The sequence below is a fragment of the Barbus barbus genome (genome assembly GCF_936440315.1).
Source record: "Barbus barbus genome assembly, chromosome: 15".
Lineage (NCBI taxonomy): Eukaryota > Metazoa > Chordata > Actinopteri > Cypriniformes > Cyprinidae > Barbus > Barbus barbus.
The window spans coordinates 6,830,436-6,856,376 of record NC_136743.1 but is presented as its reverse complement, the minus strand read 5'-3'; the positions used below and the strand labels follow the sequence as shown (position 1 = coordinate 6,856,376).

General features: G+C 39.1%; 1 protein-coding gene across 2 annotated transcripts in view; it reads left to right on the top strand.

Moving 5' to 3' along the window:
* The window catches only part of ece2a (endothelin converting enzyme 2a), a 73,584-nt gene that overhangs the window by 28,185 nt on the left and 19,458 nt on the right, over positions 1-25,941 (top strand). For both annotated transcript variants that reach the window (XM_079435902.1, XM_079435903.1), the window contains exon 3: positions 1,187-1,470. In XM_079435902.1, coding sequence (XP_079292028.1) covers positions 1,187-1,470 — 284 coding nt within the window. The remainder of the gene's footprint in view (positions 1-1,186; positions 1,471-25,941) is intronic.

The window sequence follows — 25,941 nt, the reverse complement described above, 5'->3', positions numbered from 1 at the left end:
CAAAGCCAAATAACTTATTACTTTATGAAAACTGAAAATTAAATTTTTTAAAGCTAATTAAATGATTCAATAATATAAATAATACTGTATTGTCTTTTAGTATCTAAGTTGGATTGTGTCATTTATATTTGGATAGCAAGTCACCACAGTTTTATTGTAGTGATAACAGTATTTTAACAGAAATTGTTATTTTGTTTGTTTTTTGTTTTTTACTGAAACGGGTTTTGAAATGCTAAAAAAAAAACATACTTGTTTTTGTTTGCTTGTTGGCACAAACTGGCACACTTGCACAGAATGGTTTTGTAATGAGATCTGGGAGAAGAGTGGCAGCATGAGCAAGATAAATGCTCTATAAAGAGCTATAAATAGAGTTTGAGACGCTCTGGTTTAAACGTACTGTTATGTTCCCCTAGGGAAACGCCTGTCGTCCTGCTGAGACTATGGCATGCAAGCTTCCAGATAACACTGAGAGAGCAGCAACGTTACTGTGAAAAACGACTTCATGACTTTATCTTTACATGCAGAGTTAAGTGAGAAGAGAGATGTTGACTACAGACTGAGCAAAAAAAAAAAAGACAAAGAAAATGGCTTTGATTAAACACCCTCTGTAAGATTGCTCGTTAAGCACTCTTTAATTAAACTAACGAAGGAGGCGATAATTAAAGTTGCTCTCGCCTCAGGAGCTGAGATGCCCAACCCTCATTCCACAACAGGAAGTCACAACATGTGACTTCCTGTCACTTACACCTCTGGTTAGATTGGTGATTTTAAATCATCTGACGACTTTTTATCCAAAAAGTCACACGGGTGGCATATTTTAATATTAGAACGTTTTGATTATGAGAAAGTTTAAGACTTTCATGCTGCTTCATGATTTTTAGTCTTGTGCTAAGCGAACTTGGCATCTTCATTCACATAGAGGATGTGTTCTTGCTTTCAGTCCAGACTGGTTTTTTTTCTCTGTTTGTTGTTCTATGCTCCTTTGTCATTTGTTGTTTTTCAGTGTCTCACTTTTAAACATATCTTTCTGTCCTATTCTGTTGTGCTTGGCCTAACAGTTTTTGAATGCAGTAGGCCTATGTTGAAAGTGACAACCACATTTATTTGCGAGAGTGACTCCTAAATTATCAGTAATAGAACTCTCAAACATTGTTCACTTGCCTGACTCTCTGTTTGTCTGTCTCAGGTTGTGGCAACAGTGCTCTGAGCTATGATATGTACCGGGCCGGCTATACCTCCATCACTAATGTGGATTACTCCCGTGTTTGTGTGGAGAGCATGGCGGAGAGACACAAGGACTGCGCTCAGCTCAGCTGGCTGTGCATGGACGCCCGGCGAATGGCCTTCCCTGATGGTGTGTTTGATGTGGTTTTGGAGAAGGGAACTCTGGATGCCATGCTGGTGGAGGAGAGCGATCCGTGGAAGGTCTCGGAGAACGCAGCCCAACTGCTGCACCAGGTTCTCTTGGAGGTGAGGAACAACACTGAGTCTAATATTTTGACTTTAAATGGATAGTTCACCCAAAAATGAAAATTCTGTCATTAATTACTCACCCTTGTGTTAATCCGCAAGACCTTTGTTCAGTGGGAACATTTCAGTTACATTGCTGTCTATGGAGGGTCAGAAAGCTCTCAGATTTCATCAAAAATATCTTAATTTGTGTTCTAAAAATGAATGAAGATCTTACGGGTTTGGAACGAGTAATTAATGACAGAATTTTCATTTTTGGGTGAACTATCCCTTTAAGGGTTGACTTTTAGCTGCCTGAATTCTGGAGGGTTCTAGAGAGTTAAAGTTGAAGAGGTTAATTACTTCACTGCTAGTTGCACTAAACCGAATTGTCAGCCAAACAGGTTATCCTGCCCCAAACTTACACCATTGGTTGAGCCAGAGTTCCTGTGGCAGTCAAACAAAAAAGAGCAAGCATAATTTTAGATAATTTTGAGTTACATGCTTTACTTTTAACATATCAGACTTAAGTTTGCTAATGTTTAACATCCTCTTCACCCATCTGTACCAGTGTTCTAGTAGTTCTCATGGATTATTTATCTGATATGGTACTAGACTGAATTATTTTCTTATTCTTGTCTTTACTTGACTTCCATCAGAAATCTAAAGGAATATTTTTGAATATCTTCAGTTTCTTTTTGAAAGTAATGTTTATCATTTGAGTTTCTTCTTACAACACTTGAGTCCAAAGGCAGTGTAAGCAGGAGAAAGACCGTTATTGAAAAGAAAATGGGGGACTTTTAACCCTCAATTGTGATTACTTTTATAAAAGAAAACACCATATTTTAAGTTTAAAAAAGAAAAGCATTTAATTGCAAAATAATTTTATTTTAAGGTGTCCTTGTTACAGTGTAATTATACATTAGTAATATTAATTAACTTCATGTACTTACTATATGGTTAGGGTTACTTGCATGTAATTATGCATAATTTATTTGTATTATAATAGTATGTATATGTAACGGATAACAAAATAAAGTGTTACCAAAAGTTGCTGTAACATTATGAATGTCTTAACTGTCACTTTTGATCAGTTGAATATGACAACTTTAAATCAGAGCTTGGTCTTTGTGGCAGTCTGTACTTTTTTAAAAGCCTAATTTAAGAAAAATATGTTTTGTGTGCATTTTATAGAAACATAATCTTGCCAAACACTATTTTTAGTAGGTTTCTATATTTAAATAGTCTCATTTAAGTAGAACTTTGCAAATAGCCACCCAGGAATATTAACAAGATGGCCACAAAGTGAACTGACTTTGAGCAGGACGTTGATGATTCTAAGCAGTATATGTTTGGCCGCTCGTCAGGAGAAGCTTGTCATGAATGCCGTATGTGTAAATTTTTACCTCTTGGGTGGAGATTAATTCTAAATTTGAAGAACTTCCACATCTGTCACATCTCTTAATGAAGACTGGAAGAAAATCACAGGATAGACGACGTGCTAAGAGCATCTGACTCATGTTTAGTCACATAAGGGGCTACAGATGTAAAGTGTTTTTCCTTTTATCCTTAAATGAGCAATTCAAACCTTGTTTTTAAAATCATAGAGGCTGAGTAGCTTTCACTCAATCCCACAATGCACTACTGCCAGAATTATTCATCAGATATCACAGCGAGGGCCAAAAGCACAGAAACAACCGTGTGTTTTTTTGCATGGTAAAAGGCCTGCTAATAGATGTTTTGACTCTTAAAACTCCTAGGAAATATTTCCGTACAATCTAACCTTTCATCACAGCAGAAATCACAGAGTCATTTATATTTAATCTCTTTCTCTCATGTTAATAGTGTAACAGTCAGTTCAGTTTCCTCCCTTCATAGTTTATTCATCAGTATGTCAGAGCAGCACAGATTAGGTCTGCTGTGTGTGTGTGTGTGTGTGTGTGTGTGTGTGAGAGAGAGAGTGAGTGTGTGTTCTCAACATTTTCAGGATCACATTAATATCATTCACCTTCCAGAGGCATGAAATATTGTGATGACCACAGCATTTACACATATGCACCCCAAAAAAAACACATCTTGTGTTGTTTTAGCCTCAAGAAGGAAAGATGGAGATTATGAGCTTGAGAAAACAATCATACTGAACACCAGTTTCTCCTTGTCACGAATCTGGTCCATGCTCTTCCGGACAATCACCACCAGATGTCACTCACTCACCACATTGACTCTCACACCACACTTCTCTGGACTGCAATACCCACAATCCATTGCACTGACGACACGCAGCTGATTACACTGATCACACAGCTGAATTCACTGATCACCCCATCACACACACTATTTAACCTGGGACTTGCTCTTGCTCTGGGCCGAGTATTGTTAGCGTTTATCACTAACCCAGCGATAGCAACTCTACAGAGCCATTATTCTAGTCCTAGTCTTGCCTTGTTTTCCTGCCGTGTCTGACCCTGCCCGTGTTTCCTGGATTAACCCTTCGCCTTGCCGTTTGGACTGTGTTCGCTCCCCGTTTGGATTATTGCTCTCGACTCTGGATTCTCTCTCTGCCTTGCCCCTTTGGATACTGTTCGCTCATCGTTGACCCACGCTTGCTCCACGGATTGCTCTGTCGTGCCCTTGCCATACCTGTTTGCTGATGTCTGACCCTGCTTGTTTCTGACCATGTTTTTTAATAAAGCCTTGCATATGGATCCGCATGTCTCACGTCTCGTCAGCCCCGTAACAGAATACTCGGCCACACAAGGATCCAGCGGCTTTTCCAGAGGACATTGGCCAGGTATGGACACTGCACGACTGTTGTTAACCCTCGAGCAGGGTTTGAGACCGCTCGAGGAATACATACAGGAGTACTTAGACCTCGCCTATTTTTCTGATCTGCCGGACTATGCACTTATAGATTTTTTCTGTGAGGGCATTAATCAGCCGCTCAAGACTCAGTTAATCCGCGAGGGTCCCCGTTCATCTCTCAGTAAATTTATGGACTATGCTTTGCTGTGTGTGAGCTCTCCGTTCACTGTGGGTGTTGCGGAGGAACGCGGCACCGCACTCACTCACAAAATGGCGGCAGCAACAGCACCCCTTCACGTCATGCCTGCCAAGCCAGAGTCTGCTCACGTCGTCGCTGCCAAGCCAGAGTCTGCTCACGTCGTCGCTGCCAAGCCAGAGTCTGCTCACGTCGTCGCTGCCAAGCCAGAGTCTGCTCACGTCGCCGCTGTCAAGCCAGAGTCTGCTCACGTCGCCGCTGTCAAGCCAGAGTCTGCTCACGTCGCCGCTGTCAAGCCAGAGTCTGCTCACGTCGCCGCTGTCAAGCCAGAGTCTGCTCACGTCGCCGCTGTCAAGCCAGAGTCACACCACGTCTCCGCTGTCAAGCCAGAGTCACACCACGTCACAGTGCTCCAGCCAGAGTCTGTCACACCCAAGGATTCAAGGTCGGTCCTTCGAGTTCTGATATCCAGTGTGATGGACCCACCACTGATGTCGGTGCGAGTAGCTGGCATTCCCAGGGCCTCAACCTTGGCTATTACAGAGACTGTTCCCCTGACCTCAGTGCTTCCCGTTATGGCGGTTGCCATTTTGAGTGTGTGGGCTGCACACTGTGCTCCTGAGGCCTCTCCTGTCCACGAGTCTGCTCCAGTGCCTCCAGAGGTGGCGGCTTCTGCTGCAGAACCTCCCGAAGTGGTGGCACCCGTCCCTGAACTCGCTGTCTGCCCTGTCACGGCCATGGAGGCCGTTCCTGACGTCACTGTCTACCCTGTCACGGCCACGGAGGCTGTTCCTGAACTCACGGTCTGCCTTGTCACGGCCACGGAGGCCGTTCCTGACCTCATGGTCTGCCCTGTCATGGCCATGGAGGCCGTTCCTGACCTCATGGTCTCCCCTGTCACGGCCACGGAGGCCGTTCCTGACCTCATGGTCTGCCCTGTCACGGCCATGGAGGCCGTTCCTGACGTCACTGTCTACCCTGTCACGGCCACGGAGGCCGTTCCTGACCTCATGGTCTGCCCTGTCATGGCCATGGAGGCCGTTCCTGAACTTACGGTCTGCCCTGTCACGGCCACGGAGGCCGTTCTTGAACTCACTGTCTGCCCCGTCACGGCCATGGAGGCCGTTCCTGAACTCACTGTCTGCCCTGTCACGGCCATGGGGGCCGTTCTTGAACTCACTGTCTGCCCTGTCACGGCCATGGAGACCGTTCCTGAACTCACTGTCTGCCCTGTCACGGCCATGGAGACAGTTTCTGAACTCACTGTCTGCCCTGTCACGGTCATGAAGGCCGCCCCTGAACTCACTGTCTGCCCTGTCACGGCCATGGAGACAGTTCCTGAACTCACTGTCTGTCCTGTCACGGCCAAAGAGGCCGTCTGTGAACTCACGCCCTGTTCTGTCACGGCCAAAGATGCCGTCTGTGAGCTCACGCCCTGTCCTGTCACGGCTAAAGAGGCCGTCTGTGAGCTCTCGCCCTGTCCTGTCACGGCTAAAGAGGCCGTCTGTGAGCTCTCGCCTTGTCCTGTCACGGCTAAAGAGGCCGTCTGTGAGCTCACGCCCTGTCCTGTCACGGCTAAAAACGCAGTCTATGAATCCTCGTCCTGCCCTGCCACGCCCCCTGAGATCATGAATGCTCTCCCTGTATTGTCTGTCTCTGCTCTCCCTGTGTTGTCTGTCTCTGCTTCCCCCAGATCTCAGACTCTGCCATGGGTTCCTGCCCTGTCTGCCTCCCTGTGGTGGTCTTCTGCTCGGGTCTGGTGGTCGTCTGCTCCGCCATGGGGGTCTTCTGCCCGGGTCTGGTGGTCGTCTGCCCCACCGTGGTGGTCTTCTGCTCGGGTCTGGTGGTCATCTGCTCCGCCGTGGTGGTCCTCTGCTCTGGTCTGGTGGTTATCTGCCCCGCCGTGGTGGTCTTCTGCTCGAGTCTGGTGGTCTTCTGCTCCGCCCTGGTGGGCTCCGGTCCCGTCTGCTCCGCCCTGGTGGGCTCCGGTCCCGTCTGCTCCGCCCTGGTGGGCTCCGGTCCCTTCTACTTCGCCCTGGTGGGCTCCCGTGCTGTCTGCTCCGCCCTGGTGGGCCTCTGCTCTGTCGGTCCTGAACTGGCCTCTGGCTCCGCCCTGGTTTCCTGCTCTGCCGGTTCTGCCTCTGTCCCCGGTCTTCCCACTTCCTCAAGGACCCCGTCTGGAAGCCGCTCCTTGGGGGGGGGCTATGTCACGAATCTGGTCCATGCTCTTCCGGACAATCACCACCAGATGTCACTCACTCACCACATTGACTCTCACACCACACTTCTCTGGACTGCAATACCCACAATCCATTGCACTGACGACACGCAGCTGATTACACTGATCACACAGCTGAATTCACTGATCACCCCATCACACACACTATTTAACCTGGGACTTGCTCTTGCTCTGGGCCGAGTATTGTTAGCGTTTATCACTAACCCAGCGATAGCAACTCTACAGAGCCATTATTCTAGTCCTAGTCTTGCCTTGTTTTCCTGCCGTGTCTGACCCTGCCCGTGTTTCCTGGATTAACCCTTCGCCTTGCCGTTTGGACTGTGTTCGCTCCCCGTTTGGATTATTGCTCTCGACTCTGGATTCTCTCTCTGCCTTGCCCCTTTGGATACTGTTCGCTCATCGTTGACCCACGCTTGCTCCACGGATTGCTCTGTCGTGCCCTTGCCATACCTGTTTGCTGATGTCTGACCCTGCCTGTTTCTGACCATGTTTTTTAATAAAGCCTTGCATATGGATCCGCATGTCTCACGTCTCGTCAGCCCCGTAACACTCCTTAGCAAAGCCTGCTAAACTGTTTTATGCTTTCGGTTATGGAGAAACAAGGTCATCTCTTTCTCTCTCTTCTGGTGTTTGTGGTAATTTGCAACTTAACTCAATACTGAGAGGATAGAGGAGTCCATATGTCGGAAGGTGAATAAGTTACAGATTCTGTCATGTTTTCAAACATCTTGTTAATCTGTTTTTTTCAAACACTCGCCGATCATTGATGTGTGTTTTTTTTGGGGGGTTTTTTTAGGTATGCCTCTGCACACTTGGCTCAGAGTTTAGTTTTACTCTTGTGCATCAACCTGAAGTGGAGTTATAACTCTATTTCAGGTTGATGCACAAGAGTAAAACTAAATTAAACTCTGAGCCAAGTCTTGCAGTTGTGTTATTGTCTGCCAAATATTAGTCATTGATCAACGTTTCAAATGTGTTAAATCTACTGACATGTGAAGAATATCAAGTTTGATCTCACCACTATTTGTGCTCATAATAAAAGATAAAATGAGATTGTAAAAGGAAGTAGTTTGAGTCTAGCAGCAGGAAGATCTGCAAACTGGAGTCTTCCATCAGCACCGTGTCCTTGATTTTCAGTTTTTGTGTGTGGCTAGGATTTTTTTTTTCTTTTTTTGTTGCTTTTTTCATGTATGTATATGTGTGTGTATATATATATATATATATATATATATATATATATATATATATTTATTATTATTATTATTTTTTTTTTTTTTAAACTTAATGACATTTATTTTCTTTAGGATTAGCACCAATATTAAATTAATTTAATATATATCAGAGTTTCTGCAGATCTTAAGTCTTCACAACATAAGGGCTTAAAAAGAGCTTCAGTTAGGGCAGAAAGTCTTAAAGTCATGTTATTATGTGTGGCATGCATTGAATAAATGAATGTCTATGTCAGTATTTTTGTTTTAAAACACAAATGTCTAAATATTCGTAAATAAAGATACATTTACTTGAGATGCAAATTTAAAATTAAGTCTTGGAAAACTGAACAAAATTCAGTGAGCTTATGCTGATGATAAAAATAAATATCTGTATGTTTCTGGGAATGAAAGCTAGTTTGCCCTTTCAGTTAATTTCATTTTTTAGAGCCCATTGGCAGATATTTGTTCTGGTTTTAATCATAAACTCAGTTTTACAGAAAACAAGACTACTTTACTTATATCAATAGCAATTTGCAGTATTGCAGTGTTGCGGTTTTGTGTATAGACACAATAATAATTTGAAGTTGATATATTTAAAGAGCATTTAATGAATATTTGGTACAATGTCAGTACTGCCCTCATGACATATAAACACTCACACATTCATAACACTCTGGCATATTAAAACACTCAAAAACATTAAAGCATCACCATGCCCACTCACTGTCTCTCTCTCACACACATATATAGGTGTGAAATTTATTTTTCAGCCTGACACGCTCCATGAATCACCCACATCCGTTTCCATAGAAACGCCATCCGCACACACAGGGCTCCCTCCTCAAACACCAGAACTTTCAGGCTTTAAAGGCTTTTTACCAAAAGCCTCTCTAGTACACAATGTTTTTTGTGTGAATTAAGGAAATTTGTAAAGTTGTCTAGTGACTGGAATCTAGTTTTGTATTTTCTTTTTGTGTTTGAAATAAAATATTGCATCTTGGACCGCATTCATTTTGAAATATAATGTATAAAATATTTGAATTTACATTTCCCACCACAAGTACAACATTGGGTACCAATTTAAAACTCAAATTTAATATTATAATTAGTGTTTGCCATTTTTATTTTAGCATTGTTACACGTTAATTACATGCAAGTAACCCTAAGCCAAACCCTTATCCCAACCCCAACCAGTGTAATTATACATTTAAGTGAGTAATATTAATTAACTACATCTTCTTACGATATATTACTCACTTAAATGTATAATTACACTGTAACAAGGACACCTTAAAATGAAGTGTAACCCAATAATTTGATAATTATCAACACTAAATGTCATTGATACATTTCTGTATTGGTACTTCCACTGCCTTATTAAACAGCACTTGTTGCACTTTTTCTGGTGGGTGCAGAAATATTTGCTTTACCCCGATGAAAAGAATAGATCTTTAAATACATTATACATCAAATTTAACTTTTAAAAATTATTTATATTTATTATTTTAAGTACCATTTTTTTTTTTTTTTTTTTAAATATTATTTTTACTTGTCAGGGTGTCAACGGACATTAGTCACATGTCTAACGTCACATGTCTAATTGCACATCAACTCTCATTTTCTGTCTGTTCATTTTCTTAATTTTCCCTCTCCTTTCTTTGCCCCCTGGCTCTTACACTCGCTCGGAAAAGTAAACGAGAAAGAGTTAGTCACAGGCCTTTTATTTATGTAAAATGTTTTATTTATGTTTTATTTTAATACTATTATTTTACTCTCCAATTCTGTTCCCAAGGTATGGCTAAGTATCCACACACACACAGTCCTCAGGATATTCTCTATTAATCACTTTAGAAAATTAATCTGGGCTCTGCACTATAGAATAGAATAGAATGCTTCTATAATTAACTAAAGATATCTCAACTTTTTTTTTAAATGATATACAGTGTCTAATTTAATGTGTCAGATACAAACTATTAGTTTTACCTGTAATTTGCATACACACACTCACAGGTCAGGAGTAGTATTGAAGTTCAGTGCTATCTTATAGAAAGTCTAAGAGACATCCGACTGATCAAAAAACTCCTCACTAATGGCTCAACCTTTATATGTGAAAGTGAAGGATGCCCACACACACTCAGAGTCTCTTACCGTCCCTTTGGTCTTAGCTAATACCTAAAGCTTCCTAATTACCATGCCTAGGGTCCGGTTACATAATACTTCAACAGAGAGAGAGGGAAGCAGCTGAGGAGGGTGGCGAGGGTGGCTGCGGATTGGATGGTGAAATTGCACATCGACTCTCATTTTCTGTCTGCTCATTTTCTTCATTTTCCCTCTCCTTTCTTTGCCCTCTGGCTCTTACACTCGCTCGGAAAAGTAAACAAGAGAAAGAGTAGAGAGCAAGGATCAAGAGAATGGGTATCTTATCATATTTCTTCGCTTTTTACCAAATGTCAATCATTTATAAATGTTAATTACATAAATTACATGATATGCCGATTAATTGCATATGTCAATATTTGCAGAAAAAATCCCAAAATAGATTAAAAGAACAGATTTGAATTGACAAAGACATTTCAAATACAGACAGCACAAAACATGGCTTTAAAGTAAAAATAGGATTTATTGGTAACACTTTATTTTACGGTTACATCTATTAGTTGCTTAATATTATCCATGTATTAGTGCTAGTTAAGCACATATTAATGCCTTATTCTGCATGACCTTATTCTACATCCCTAATCCTACCCAATACCTAAATTTAACAACTACCTAACTATTAATAAGCAGCTAATTAAGAATTTATTGAAAAGTCATAGTTAATAGTTAACAAGTGTTACCTATTCTAAAGTGTGACCGATTTATTTAGTATTTTCACTCTCTTTCCTGATCATTTAAGTCAATACACTCTTTTAGATTTATATATACAGTATCTAACGATATGCTTCAAAAAAGAGATGAGATGTTTATGCTGCTTTTATGCATGTTGGTGAGCTTGTTTAGCTGTCAGTTCATCAAAGTGTTGATAGCTCCCTTGTTAGTTTCAAACATACACGGCAGTGTGCTAACAAGAGCCGGAGTTATGTAATACTGCAGTCTTGATTCCTTGGTCTCAGACAGTCTCTGCTCATATCAATCAGACATTGCGAAATGAAATTTGGGATGTGATGGTCTCAGTATGTGGGATGAAGTCTGAAGTATGAGACACGTGGAGTGGAAGGTGAAGTTTGAGGGTGCGGTAAACAGTGCATGTCATTTCAGTGTTGTCTTCTAAGTATCTGCGTGTTTTGTAACAGTTGTGCATCATGAAGAATTGAATTGAGAATTCAAATCTGGAATTTTACATTGAATTTGACTGGAGGTAGCAAATAGGATGCAGATTTCTTAATTCATAAATCACATAACATTGTTTGCAATAACAAACTTTGAATGATGGCTTAAAGCACTGTTTGAAAATTTAGAAAAAGTATAAAAAGACTTGAAGTTTGACAGTTCATTACAGATTATGGATTGATTGAATGGATGGATGAATATGTAAATAGATGGATGATTAGATATGCATATGTATGAATAGAAGGATTAATGAATAGATGGATAGTTAAATGGATGGATGAATAGATGTGTAGATGGATGAATGGATGGATTGATTGATTGATTGCGTTACCTGTGTTGAAATTCTATTAATTGCAATTCAGTAAAATTCCAGTCAATGTTATTCGAAATCAAACTCCAGTTTAATTTTCTGTGGAAAATTCACATCAAATTCACATGCATGATTTAAAAGTGAGCCAGTTTACTGATTCTGAATTTTGACCAACATAATCCAGAAATTAAATCTGTGTGGTGGCATACCACCATATTAGTGATCTTATTATAACTTATAACTTTCTCCTCATTTGCCAACTGGCAACTAAGGTTGTTGATTATAGAATGAGATCAAGTTATACACTATAAACATTTTTTAAATAATTTTTCATTTTAAATGTATTTCATGCACTTTTTCTAGTTAATTCTCTGTTATGTATGCACTGAAATAGTTCAGGGATCGAGCAATTGTTACTACCTCTGTGTCCCAGGCCGCACTTGTTTGTGGTTTGTTCTGTGTGTGTTTTCATGTGTGAATGCATATGAGTGCCTGTGTGTCTGTGAGACAGAGAGTTGCACCTGGGGATTTGGAGAGATGATTTTGGGACCTGTGTATTTTGTCTTATTAAAGATTTAGGCACTCTGCTGACTGCCTGCAGGTTTTACATAAACACTGTCCTGACACCAACACCCTGGCAAAAAAATGTGAATAGTTTTGTAGGATGTTGTATACATACTGCGTGAAATGAATTTCTTCATCTGAAAGCATCTGTTCCTGTCACCAAGCAAGCCTTGTGAAAAATCCCGAAACTTCCCCACAGCAACCAGCCCACATCAAACTCTTCCTGCCCCTGCAGTTAGCACAGGGAAACTCAAGACTTCATGAAGCTTCTGTATCCTTGAATAGTAATGTTAAAGGGGTCATATTTTAAAATTTTGGTACATTTCAATTTGAACGTACATTTTCTACCCTGTTTTTAAAACTGTGCCTTTAAGATAAATAGAACAACAGACAAACAATAGATGCATAGACAGACAGAACAATAGATGGAAGAATCAAAGGATGGACAGATGGATGGATGAACAGACAGATAGACAGGATGATGGATGGATGGATGGATGGATGGATGGATGGATGGATGGATGGATAGACAGCCAGAAAGAACGATTGAATGGCAGAAGGAAGGATAGATAGACAGACAGACAGACAGAATGATAGAATGACAGATAGATGGATGGATAGACAGAGGGAATGATGGATGGATGGATGGATGGATGGATGGACAGACAAGAATGATTGTCTGTGTGGGATGGATGATGAGTGGATAGACAGACAGAATGATAGAATGATGGATGGATGGATGGATGGATGGATAGACAGACAGGCAGAATGATGGATGGATGGAGAGACAGGCAGAACGATAGAATGATGGATGGATGGATGGATGGATAGACAGACAGGCAGAATGATAGAATGATGGATGGATGGAGAGACAGACAGACAGGCAGAACGATAGAATGATGGATGGATGGAGAGACAGACAGGCAGAACGATAGAATGATGGATGGATGGATAGATAGACAGACAGAATGATAGAATGACAGATAGATGGATGGATAGACAGAGGGAATGATGGATGGATGGACAGACAAGAATGATTGTCTGTGTGGGATGGATGATGAGTGGATAGACAGACAGAATGATAGAATGATGGATGGATGGATGGATGGATGGATAGACAGACAGGCAGAATGATAGAATGATGGATGGATGGAGAGACAGGCAGAACGATAGAATGATGGATGGATGGATGGATAGACAGACAGGCAGAATGATAGAATGATGGATGGATGGAGAGACAGACAGACAGGCAGAACGATAGAATGATGGATGGATGGAGAGACAGACAGGCAGAACGATAGAATGATGGATGGATGGATAGATAGACAGACAGAATGATAGAATGACAGATAGATGGATGGATAGACAGAGGGAATGATGGATGGATGGACAGACAAGAATGATTGTCTGTGTGGGATGGATGATGAGTGGATAGACAGACAGAATGATAGAATGATGGATGGATGGATAGACAGCCAGAAAGAACGATTGAATGGCAGAAGGAGGGATAGATAGACAGACAGAATGATAGAATGACAGATAGATGGATGGATAGACAGAGGGAATGATGGATGGATGGATGGATGGACAGACAAGAATGATTGTCTGTGTGGGATGGATGATGAGTGGATAGACAGATAGAATGATAGAATGATGGATGGATGGATAGACAGGCAGAATGATGGATGGATGGAAAGACAGACAGACAGACAGACAGGCGGAACGATAGAATGATGTATGGATGGATGGATGGAGAGACAGACAGAATGATAGAATGATGGATGGATGGAGAGACAGACAGGCAGGCAGAACGATAGAATGATGGATGGATGGATGGAGAGACAGACAGGCAGGCAGAACGATAGAATGATGGATGGATGGATGGATGGATGGATGGAGAGACAGACAGGCAGAACGATAGAATGATGGATGGATAGACTGAATGATAGAAGGACAGATGGATGGATAGATGGACAGAACAATAGAATGATAGACAATCACACTGCTGATTTACTGATTAAAAACACTTTGCTCAACGCAAACTACTTATTTTCATAGTTAATAATTCTCTTAAGATTTTTTCCCCCAATTTTGCACAATTATATGGTTAGTTGCACTGTATTTTCTGCATGCAGCACTTTTCTTGGGTCCTGACCTTCCCGTTGAAAACCTTCCTGTTAGATTTCACCTACATATTACATTGAACTCAGAAGAATGAAATGGCTCCTTTGAGTGCTGTCCTGCTAATGCATTTTAGTGTAGAGGTAGAAATTAAGAAGGATATTGTACACACACATATGAAGAGAGCAGATGGAGAAAATACAAAATGGAGGCTTTATTAGAGGCTGAATAAAGAAAATGAAAGCTATTTAGTGTAGAGGAAAAGAGAGACATATGGACAGTAGGACAGGAAAACACTATTTCTGTTTGTGTGTTTGTGCCTGAGGCAGATTAGACAAGCTGTGTTTCTCTCATCATACGCTCACCTCTCATCCCAAACGCAGATGGCTGACAGTATGTCCACTCGATCCCACACGCACACACATATATACCATGTAAACATGCATTTGCATTTGAAGTGTGATATTAATGCTTCCAGTGGTTGATCGGAGATGTGAGATGCGAGGCAACACTCATGGTGTATGTGTGTCCAGATCTTCAGACCTACTCCCAGAGGAAAATATTTAGAGATTGCTCTTTCATTGCTAATAGTTCAGGAATGTTCTTAGTTGTTACTTTAAATATAACCTCATATAATTCTCAAATAAAAGAAAAAGTGTCTGTTGACACAAAGCAATTTTCAATTGCATTTCCATTGTTTTTCTCTGTAAACAGATGGACATGTTTGACCATCATATGGTACTGTACCAACTGATTTTTGCACCAAAGTATTGTAGATTTTGATTGGACGCACAGATGTTGACGTCAACAAGCAAATAAGGCAGTTTTTTTTTCCTCCTTTAGAAAAATAAATTTGGATTTACTTATTTATCGAGGAGCCCAATGTGAGGTTACCAATAGGAAATGCAAAAAACAGGCTTTTAATGTCATTTCTTTCTTGGATAAATAATTGAGATATTAAAGAGATTTTATTTGTCAGAGTACATGTATGTAATTAAAAACACACTCTGTTGTTGATATGGAACATCTAAAGGAAAAACCAGACGTTTGAGTCAGAAGTTAGTGTGGCTATATTTTAAAGTCCGCTGATCACTGTATCAGCACCAAGAGATAAAATCCTCTCCTCTTCATGAATAACAACACTCCATTTGTTAAGAGATGGAGCTGGCGAGATCACAGGCATTATTCAGACCCGAGGACAAATTTAACCGCGTGAGTGTATGCATTTAAAGAAGAATCCAGGCCTGAGAACAAAGTCTGCTTTCAGCTCTGAGCTCATAGTAGGTGAATTTGACCATGGCATCTTACCTTCAGCAGTTCAATAACGTTTCAATTCAGTCCTAGAATGAGCGTGAGACTACTTTTAGATGGTACGTTCGGTTGAAGACTTCAAAGCCAAACACAACCAGCCAAAGTGAAATGGAGACATTTGCTAATGTTTTTAAAAACATTTTTGGCTGACACGGGAATTTTCAGTTTCACATTTCCTTTGTTTCTCATTTAAAAGGACCTCCTTAAATATATAAAACAAAGTTTATACTTGAATATAACTGAGAAATCCATTAGGTTTCATGAGCTATGAAAGAGCAACTTCTAAGCAACACAAAATCAGTTTCCCTCTGGGTTTTGTTTAGCATATCTTCACCTTCCTAAAAGTCAAGTATGTGCAAATCAGCATGTGCAGTTTTACACATACACGCTCATCCACACACACATTTTCTCTATTTCCGGGCTAGTTAGATGGCCATTGCCAGGTCCTTGTGTTTTGATTGGTGATTAGCCAGTAAGATGGCTCAAGTGCTCATTATATTTCTAGATAACACGCACACACATTCTCATTTATCTCATCGCTCTGATTTCCTCTCTTATCCTCTCCCTGCCTCTCTCCATCTTCTGTCTCTCCTTTTCCTACTTAGCTTTTCTTTCTTTTTTTCAGGGCATTACTCCTTTAATCCTTCTTTCAGGATTTATCTCCACTCATGAAAGGACAAAATCCCTCCTTTCTTTTCTGTTATTTTTCCTCCTGTCATCCCTTCAGCACCTGGTTAAGAAGAATTACTCGGCATGCCAGCTCATTTTTCTGCTCATTGTTACTTTTCCTTTGTGTGTGTGATGAGAAATAACTAGACTGCATTTGCGTTCTAAATGTTTCCTATACTTGATTGAGTATAAAATAACTGGAATTCTCTTTGATGATGCTCATTATGATTTATGATCATTATGAGGTTTGTGTAAGATTACAGATTACAGCTTTGAACCTTTTCCATTTTTTTAATTTCCACATTTTATTGACAATATGAACTGAATAGATACTGTATGAATATCATATTCATACACCATCATATTTAAATGGTATAATATGATGATTTGAAGAATATTAATGGCATTACCACTATTTTTACATATATTTTTATTGGTGTAGAAGCAAATTTCACTTAGAAACTGATAGTAAATTTCACAAATAACTGCAAAGAAACAGCAATTAGTAACAAATTGAATTAAATTTGAGTTTTTTTTAAGTTGAAATGCTGAAACGGTGTTTTCTTGTAAAACATACTCCAATGATCTTTGTATTATTTACAATTATGAAAATTCATGCTAATAACAAACTAGTTAACTGGTCCCTATACTAAAGTGTTAACAAAATAGTTTTTACACTGTAATATCGTGGTACATGGGTATCTGTTGGATAGTTTCTGATTAATGTATGGATTTTGTGCCAATGGTAAAAGTTTTAATAAATTAAAAGTCTATTAGCATCTCTAAATGTCACAGCATGTGAGATTTTTGGGTTTGTGTCTGTGGCTGTTTATCTTGTCAAATTTGTCAGTAGAGGTCATGTGGAGTGTTTTAGCTGGGATAGAGTGCTTGTGGATGTTTGTTTGCATGTATGTTTGTGTGTGTGTGTGCAACCCTCTCCCACACGCTGCAGCCCAAATCACAGAGACAGAACCTCTCGCATCCCGACTCTGTTACCACGGAGACGAGAGGCTAGTATCGACTGCATAGCAGAGTTTCTATGGAAACACTGGATGCCTACTGGGAGGGGGCCACCATTAATTAGAGCCAACGAGAGACAGATAGACAGGATGAGAGACAGAGAGAAGACGACAGTTTCTCTGGGCACAGTGTGTACAGTCAGAGCAGGTTCTGTCCAGTTTTCAGGGAGGCGCTGCCTCGCTTTCTGCACGGATGGACTTTAGCAGCATCTCTCTTGCTCTCTTACGGCTCTTTCAGTGCAATTCCAACTCTAGAGCTGTTAATTTTTTTAGTTTATACTCTTTATTGTACTTCATTTATTGCTACTGGAATGCAGTTGTCATGGTCCACCATACAACAATACCATGGTATTACCATATATACACTACAGTTCAAAAGTTTGGGTCGGAAATTTATTTATAGTATAAATATGAAATGAAGGCTATCTTCAACTTTCTGTTCATCAAAAATATGTATTACTGTCTTCACAAATATAATAACTAGCACAACTGTTATCAGCATTGATAATAATCAGAAATGTTTCTTGACCAAATCAGCATATTAGAATGATTTCTGAAGGATCATGTGACACTGAAGACTGGAGTAATGGCTGCTTTGCATCACAGGAATAATTTATATTATAAATGTACCGGTAGATTGCTCCTATATGTACATATTTCCAAGTTTTTGGACACATTAACATGGTAATGTTATGGTTTTTAGAAATGTATGATAGTTATATCATGTTATGATGGTAATATCAAGTGCCTTGTAAAGACTGTATATGAATATGGCAATCATACACATATTGCCTAAAACAATTTATGAATCCTGCATACTGCTGTTGCTTGCAGATCATATTTTAAAACAACAAATTAATGTTATTACAATATTTACACTGCTGTTCAAAAGTTGTTGTTTTTTTTAAAGAAATATCTTTTGCTCATCAAGGCTGCGTTTATTTGATCAAAAATAGAGAAAAAAAACCCCAGTAATATTGTGAAATATTATAATTTAAAACAAAGGTTTCTATTTTATTATACTTTAAAATATTATTTATTCCTGTGATGCAAAGCTGTATTTTCATCAGCCATTACTCCAGTCTTCGGTGTCGCATGATTATTCAGAAATCATTATGATTTATTATCAATATGCTAAATTAATTATCAGTGTTGGAAACCGTTGTGCTGCTTAATATATATTTATTTATTAATTTGGAACCTGTGATACTTTTTTCACAATTCTTTGATGAATACTGTACCATGGTACCACCAAACCACAGTACTTTTTTGTATTTCACTTACAAGCAGCTGCCAAAAGGACCTAACATGGTATCGCTATGGTAGTCTAGGAAGTAAAAACCATGGTACATTAAATTCTGGTGAAATACCATGGTACCATGTCCAGAAAAAAATCATAATACAGTAGTTCATGTGTGTGTCATCAGTAATCTTGCTGGGCAATATCAGGTCTGCATGTGTAACCTGCCAAATGGAATTAGTTTTAAGTCTGATGTCATTGTTGTTGTGATCTCAGTTGTCCCTCTGGTGATGTCAAGCCTCTCCAGCCAATCAGAGCATACCAGCTAAAGTCCATGAAGAAAACAAAGCAGGTTTGCGTCAAATTATTAGACAAATACTAATTTATGACAGCGGTTAGGATTACAGTGAGGGATAGAGACGTGAGTGTGTGTTTAGTGCAGTCATTTGGTAGTGCAGTTAGGTTTTCTGATGCGGTCATTTGTTTTTATGGGCTGTTTGTGTAAACATTGTGAGTCACAGAGGAACTTTCCTGATATTGCGTCAGCAGCAGCACTGCAGTAGAGCTTGGCGGTGAGTTTCATAAAGCGAAAGAAACACAAGCAAAGTCTCTCCCTCTATCGTAGTTGAAATGCTTTACCTGAACAGTGTTTCTCTGTTCAGTCATGATGTCTAAAGGGTTTTAGGAATACTGGCATTGGCAGTAAACTTACAGGTGCATCTCAGAAAATTAGAATATGGTGAAAAAGTTCATTCTTTCTTGTAACTTTTTTCAAAAAGTGAAACTTTCATGTATTTTAGATTCATTACATGTAAAGTAAAACACTTCAAAAGTTTTTGTTTTAATTTTGATGATTAGAGCTTACAGCTCATGAAAGTCAAAAATCAGTATCTCAAAATATTAGAATATTTACATTTGAGATTCAATTAATGACCATCTACAGTATAAATTCTGGGTATCTCTTGTTCTTTGAAACCACAATAATGGGGAACACCGCTGACTTGGCAATGATCCAGAAGACGAACATTGACGCCCTCCATAAAGAGAGTGAGTCACAGAGGGTCATTACTGAAAGGGGTGGCTGTTTACAGAGTGCTGTATCAAAGCATATTAAATGCAAAGTTGACTGGAAGGAAGAATTTAGGCAGGAAAAGGGGCACAAGCAACAGGGATGACCGCAAGCTTGAGAATACTGTCAAGCAAAGCTGATTCAAACACTTGGGAGAGCTTCACAAGGAGTGAACTGAAGCTGGAGTCAGTGCATCAAGAGTCACCACGCTCAGACGTCTTCAGGAAAAGGGCTACCAAGCCACTTCTGAACCAGAGACAACGTCAGAAGCATCTTACCTGGGCTGTGGAGAAAAAGAACTGGACTGTTGCTCAGTTGTCCGAAGTCCTCTTTTCAGATAAAAGTAAATTTTGCTTTTCTTTTGGAAATCAAGGTCTGGAGGAAGAGTGGAGAGGCACATAATCCAAGCTGCTTGAAGTCCAGTGTGAAGTTTCCGAAGTCAGTGATGATTTGGGGTGCCGTGATGTCTGCTGGTGTTGGTCCATTGTGTTTTATCAAGTCCAAAGTCAATGCAGCCGTTTACCAGGAGATTTTAGATCACTTTATGCTTCCATCTGCTGACAAGCTTTATGGAGATGCTGATTTCATTTTCCAGCAGGACTTTAGCACCTGCCCACAGTGACAAAACCACTTCCAAGTGCTTTGCTGACCATGATATTACTGTGCTTGATTAGCCAGCCAACATGCCTGACCTGAACCCCATATGGAATCTATGGGATATTTTCAAGAGAAAGATGAGAAAGTCAATCCAACAACACAGACGAGCTGAAGGCTCAATAGTGTCTCAGCAGTGCCACAGGCTGATCGCTTCCATGCCACACCTCACTGATGAGCCCCGACCAAGTATTGAGTGCATAAATGAACATACTTTAAAGAACTTGAACTCTTCTGTTTTGCAAATCCTTTTTTTGATTGATCTTAGGAAATATTCTAATATTTTGAGATACAGATTTTTGACTTTCATTAGCTGTAAGCTCTAATCATCAAAATTAAAACCAAAAACTTTTGAAGTGTTTTACTTTACATGTAATGAATCTAAAATATATGAAAGTTTCACTTTTTGAAATAAATTACAAGAAAAAAAAAACTTTCACCATATTCTAATTTTCTGAGATGCACCTGTAGTTTGCGTGTGTTTTTCCAAGTGCTCATCAAATTTTGTAGATACTTCATCAAAATAGTCGCATGGTCTCTCTTTTCTCTCTGCATAGAGAGTTGCTGAGTATGCAGAGCAGATTAGATTTGAAGGCTAAGCAGAAAAGTATGATGATGAAAGACTGAGGGTGTTGAAAAGAGGAAGCTGTTTATTAACTCATATCGTTTCATCCTATAAAGAAAGTTATGAAGTGTCATCTTTGTCTTTTAGACTCTAGGGGCTCCATCTGGAGAAAGTCCATTAGCATTCCTGTTCATTTCAATGGAAGTTACTTGACACAGTTGTTTTTGAGCCAATCAGCTGAGCCATAAATGTCATGTGACTACTTACTCTGGGAAATAACGTCATCACTACAATTGGCTGATGGCTCCACAACAACGTGACAGTCCCAAAACCTTCATTAGCAGCTAGAGCTGTGACGTTAATGGCAGCAGACAGGGAATGTATGTTTGTTTCACATGGTGCCGGTAAAGCATCTGCTTTACTATTAAATATAAAATGATTATAGTTGTCCCTATAGCAGCAGTGCCTTTTACTGATTGGCTCATGCGCACACTTGTCTGTTATTTTAGTATTATCTGTATACTGCTATAGTGTTTATTAATATTTTGTTCAGTTACTTAGTTTTAATATTTTTTTGTTTTGCCATTTTTATTCATTTTTATTTATTTATTTTTAATTTATTTTATTCATATTTTAGTAATTTTGCTACTTGGGCTTAAACTTGTTTTATTAATTTTATTTTTATATTTTATATTATATATGTTTAATATATTATTATTATTATTATTATTACATTTTTATTATTTTATTATTTTAATCATATTTTATTGAAAATAATGAAATTTTATTATTTTAATAATTATACTTTGTGTTTTATTTCAAAAACTGGTTTGAAACACATTTGACAACATTTAAAAAGATTTTAGCATTAGCATTGTCTAATGTTTTTAATCTATTTTTATTCATTTCAATTTGTTAGAATATTTTTACCTGTCCCAGTTTTTTTTTTGTTTTTTGTTTTTTGCACTCTATTTATTTTTGCAGTTGCAACTGTTGCCGCTAGTGGTGCAGAAATTGCGCACTGCACCTTTTAAATATTTCTGTAGACTTTTCACAGTGAACCTACATCTTTCCCAGAGGGCACTCTGTGTTTGTGTGAGAGTGTGTCAGGATGCACAACCTCACACTTGAAACATGTGTCTGACATTAAAATTGATTTGACAACCTCCCTACAAAACCAACCCGGTCCACTGCTGGGGCCATTACTCAGAGTTGTTAAGTGGAGTATAAAAAAAACATCTACAGCACTGTCCTCCCATGTTCCACATGCTTAGCAACCTTAGCCAGCGACAGTCGCCTATGTTATTATGGAAAAATAGCTTATCTGTCTCACATAACACACACATTCTGCTATCTCCTCATCAGAATCATGCTGACAGAGTGTAATGTAGTTTAGAGACTGCTGAGTGTGGAGTAGAAACAGATTTTCTGGAGTTTTCCATCTCATTAAAGGCCAGGCCAAGGTCACCATCCTCTCCTGCTCTCTTTCTCTCCCTCGCTCTCATTTTTTCTCTCAGGGGAAAGGTGCGCTGCATGCTGAGTGAGTTGTGCATATTTGCTTGCTATTAAGAGTGTGTACGTTTTCTCTGTAGACGTGCAAAGGATGCAGCAGGGGAAAAAAAACTTCCATGCTGTGTCTGAGATGGGAGCTTTAAGTTTCCACGTTCAGGCGGGGCCGTCCTGAGACCCAGTCGTTCGTGACCTCTGCTCATTCACCTTGGCTGTTCCCATGGCGCTGGGTAGCCTGCGGGATGCAGGTGAATGGGAAGAAGCCTGACAAGCATCGCTAGCGCTCTGATCGATGAGAGAGCACAGCAGTAAGCCTAAGATTGTGTGTTTAAAAGACGCTCCCGTGGGATTTTCTGCCTACACGTTATTGTGGGGATTGTGTTGTGGTGCATTTACTTGTTCTCTTGGAGAAAAATAAGGAAACACACAATTGTACAAGCTGATATTTAAGATGTTGCTTTGTGCTTTTTTCCATCAGCATCAAGATTTAGGTTAATATATACACTACTAAATTTCGGGGTCAGTAAGATTTGTTAATGTTTTTGAAAAGAAAATAATTATTTTTATGCTTACCAAGGTTGCATTTATTTATTAAAAAATATGAAAAATTAATGTTATTATAATTTAAAATAACTGTTTTATATTTTAATGTACTTTAAAATGCAATTTATTCCTGTGATGCAAAGCTGAATTTTCAGTGTCACATGATCCTTCAGAAATCATTCTAATATGCCGACTTAATGATCAAGAAACCTTTCTTATCATCATTAATGTTGAAAACAGTTGTGCTGCTTAATATTGTTGTGGAAATTGTGATATTTATTTCTGGACACTTTAAAAAATACAAAGTTAAAAAAGACCAGCATTTAAAAAAAAAATAGAACAAATATCCTTTGTAGCATTGTAAATGTATTTACTGTTGCTTTTGATTAAATGAATGTGTCCTTACGGAATAAAAATGTAAATTTATTTTAAAAAATCTTATTGAACCTAAAACCTTTGAAGAGTAGTTTATAAGGGAAAGTGTATATCTGGGTCCTAAAACCTGTTATGTTTTATCAGCCCTTTTTTCAACTTCAATTTAAAAATTCCATTTTTTTTATTATTATTATTATTATGTATATTTGGTAAAAACATTTCTAATTAAGTCTTTCAATATGAGGTTGTAAAAGCTGAATTTAATATGGTAAAATAATTAGAAAAATGCAATTTTTTGCAATTCAACAGAAATTTCCCAAAAGAATTTCATGTCAACACTCACCCAGCCTTACTTCATTTATTTATTTATTTATCCTTTTTTTTTTTTTTTTTTTTGCCTGGAAGAAAATATCAAGTTTTTTTTTTTTTTTTGGTTGTTCCCATTTCTCTGTGATATTGCAGTCAGTAGATATTGACTTGAGTTTGTCCTTTAGTCTACATTAGGTTTATGGGATTTTATTATCTGCCAGGTGAAACAGAAAAAGCAATAGCACATGTAAGAACATATAAAGAAGAAAAGATGGTAAAAAAAAAAAAAAGCACATTCAAACCCTGAATACTTCTTCACAATCCCCTCACACCTTGCATTACCTCGGTCTACCTCATACCCACTCCCACCAACCAAACACTGCTCACTGCCTTCCCACCTGCCCACTCTCTAATACCTCCACAGACAGACAGACAGAGAGCCAGCGAGACAGGACAGAGTCACAGTTGGTGCATGAGGACGGGTATCTGAGTTTATGTAACTGCCTCAGCCGGTCCGTCTCAGCGCAGAGGTGGGGGGTGGAGGGCAGATGACACCGTATTATTTTCTAGTTACGTAATATTTAGTGTATGAAGAGCTGGCAGCAATGACCAGAATTTCAATGAGATTTTTTTTTTTGCGGTCTTTTCTCTTCATTTTTAAGGACACTACGCACACACTCAGACAAGCACACACTTGTACACATGATGCTGTCTGAATCCTCTCAAAGCCTCTCCAGAGGATTTCATGTCAAATAAGGTTGACTGAGCCTCACTTTCATTGCACGAGGTGAAGATGGCAGGACAGTGATTTGATCTCTGGCTCTCTACAGGCAGCTGATATAAGTGTGCTTTTTACATTACAGCTGCACTTCTGTGGACTCCCGGAGTTTCTTTCAGGTCATTTCAGACCCTTTGAAAGCAGTCTCACAAAGGCTTTATTTGTTTGAAATAGTAAAAACAGTAATATTGTAAAATGTTTTTTACAATATAATATAACTTTTCTATTTTAATATATTTTTAAATGTAATTTACTACTGAAAATTCTGAATTTTCAGCATCACTTCTCCAGTCAGTGTCACATGATTTTTCGTTAATCAATATTCTGATTTGCTGCAAGAAACCTTATAATCAGTGTTGAAAAAGTGCTGTTTTATATTTTTTCAGTATTTTTTGATTAATGTGGTAGAACGTTCAAAAGAACTGCATTTATTTGAAATAAAACAAATCTTGTGTAACATCATTAATGTTTCTACTGTCACTTTTCGTTAATTTAACACATTCCTGCTAAATAAAAAGATTAGTTTCCAAACTTTTAAGCGTTAGTATACTTCAGAGTATTGAAGTATTACCATCTGATACCAATTACAGTACCATGGTAGTTCTACAATGCGGTTTATTTAAATATTCCAAAAAGAACACCATCTCAGTATTTTCAGACTCGGACTTGTAAGTACTAGTAGTAAGCAAGCACCTATTACCCAAAACTCCTTTGCAACCACATAGAACCACATTCTAAAAACCACCCACAACACCCTAGTATTGTGCAAGAGTTTTGCATGGCCAAGCATACTTTTCCAAAATGTATTGTTTTTAATATTTTTACATCACAAGTCTATGGGTTTGATGCAGATAATCCAGAAAGTGTGATGCAGCCCATACACTTTTCATAGAAGAGGAAGTGTTATGCAGATGGCTGTTTGTTCTGACATTTCATGTGATGGGATCTTTAGAAACAGGCCCGTCTTGATCATCTTCTTAAAATCCCGTCTGATTTGCCCCGGTCACCTGTGCTAGTTTTTGTGCATATGGCCCTTGAGCAAGAGGTGTTTCCATAGCAACAGGTTTCTATAGAAACAGGATCACAGTGGCTGCTGGAGGGCGAGCATGACTCATCCTGCTGAGGGGGTTCAGCACAGCCAAAAGCAACCAAAGTTTACTCTCAGACACTTCTAGCAGCTGTAGCTGTGTTGCAGTCACCTGATTGTGAAACATACAGTGAAATTTGGACATGTTTTTTATCTAGGTACCATGGTACTTTTTTTGTAAGGTTTTACAGTTTTTGTTTATAGCAGATGTTTGTGATTTGTTTTAGAGTTTCTCTGTGTTGGACTCTTTAAGGATATTGTTATACGAAATGATTTCCTGCTAATTAAATCCGAGAACAGTGAAGATTTCTTAAATTAGACTTGTGTTTTCTCACTGCATCTGCTAGCTTCAATCAGGTTTTGTTAGGAAAAAAGCAAAAGAAGGGGGAATAAATTGTCTGACTTGCTTTCAATTTTGCCGTTCGAGATGTCCAAACACCGCCAAATGGTCTGTTTGTGTTCTTTTCTGTTTCATACGCAGAAACACATTATAATGAACTGTGAACATCCTGGTTTTGGAACAGCTGAGTATTATGTTTGTGTGTGTGTGTGTGTGTACACAGCGAACAGATTTTAGTTTTATGTTTGGCA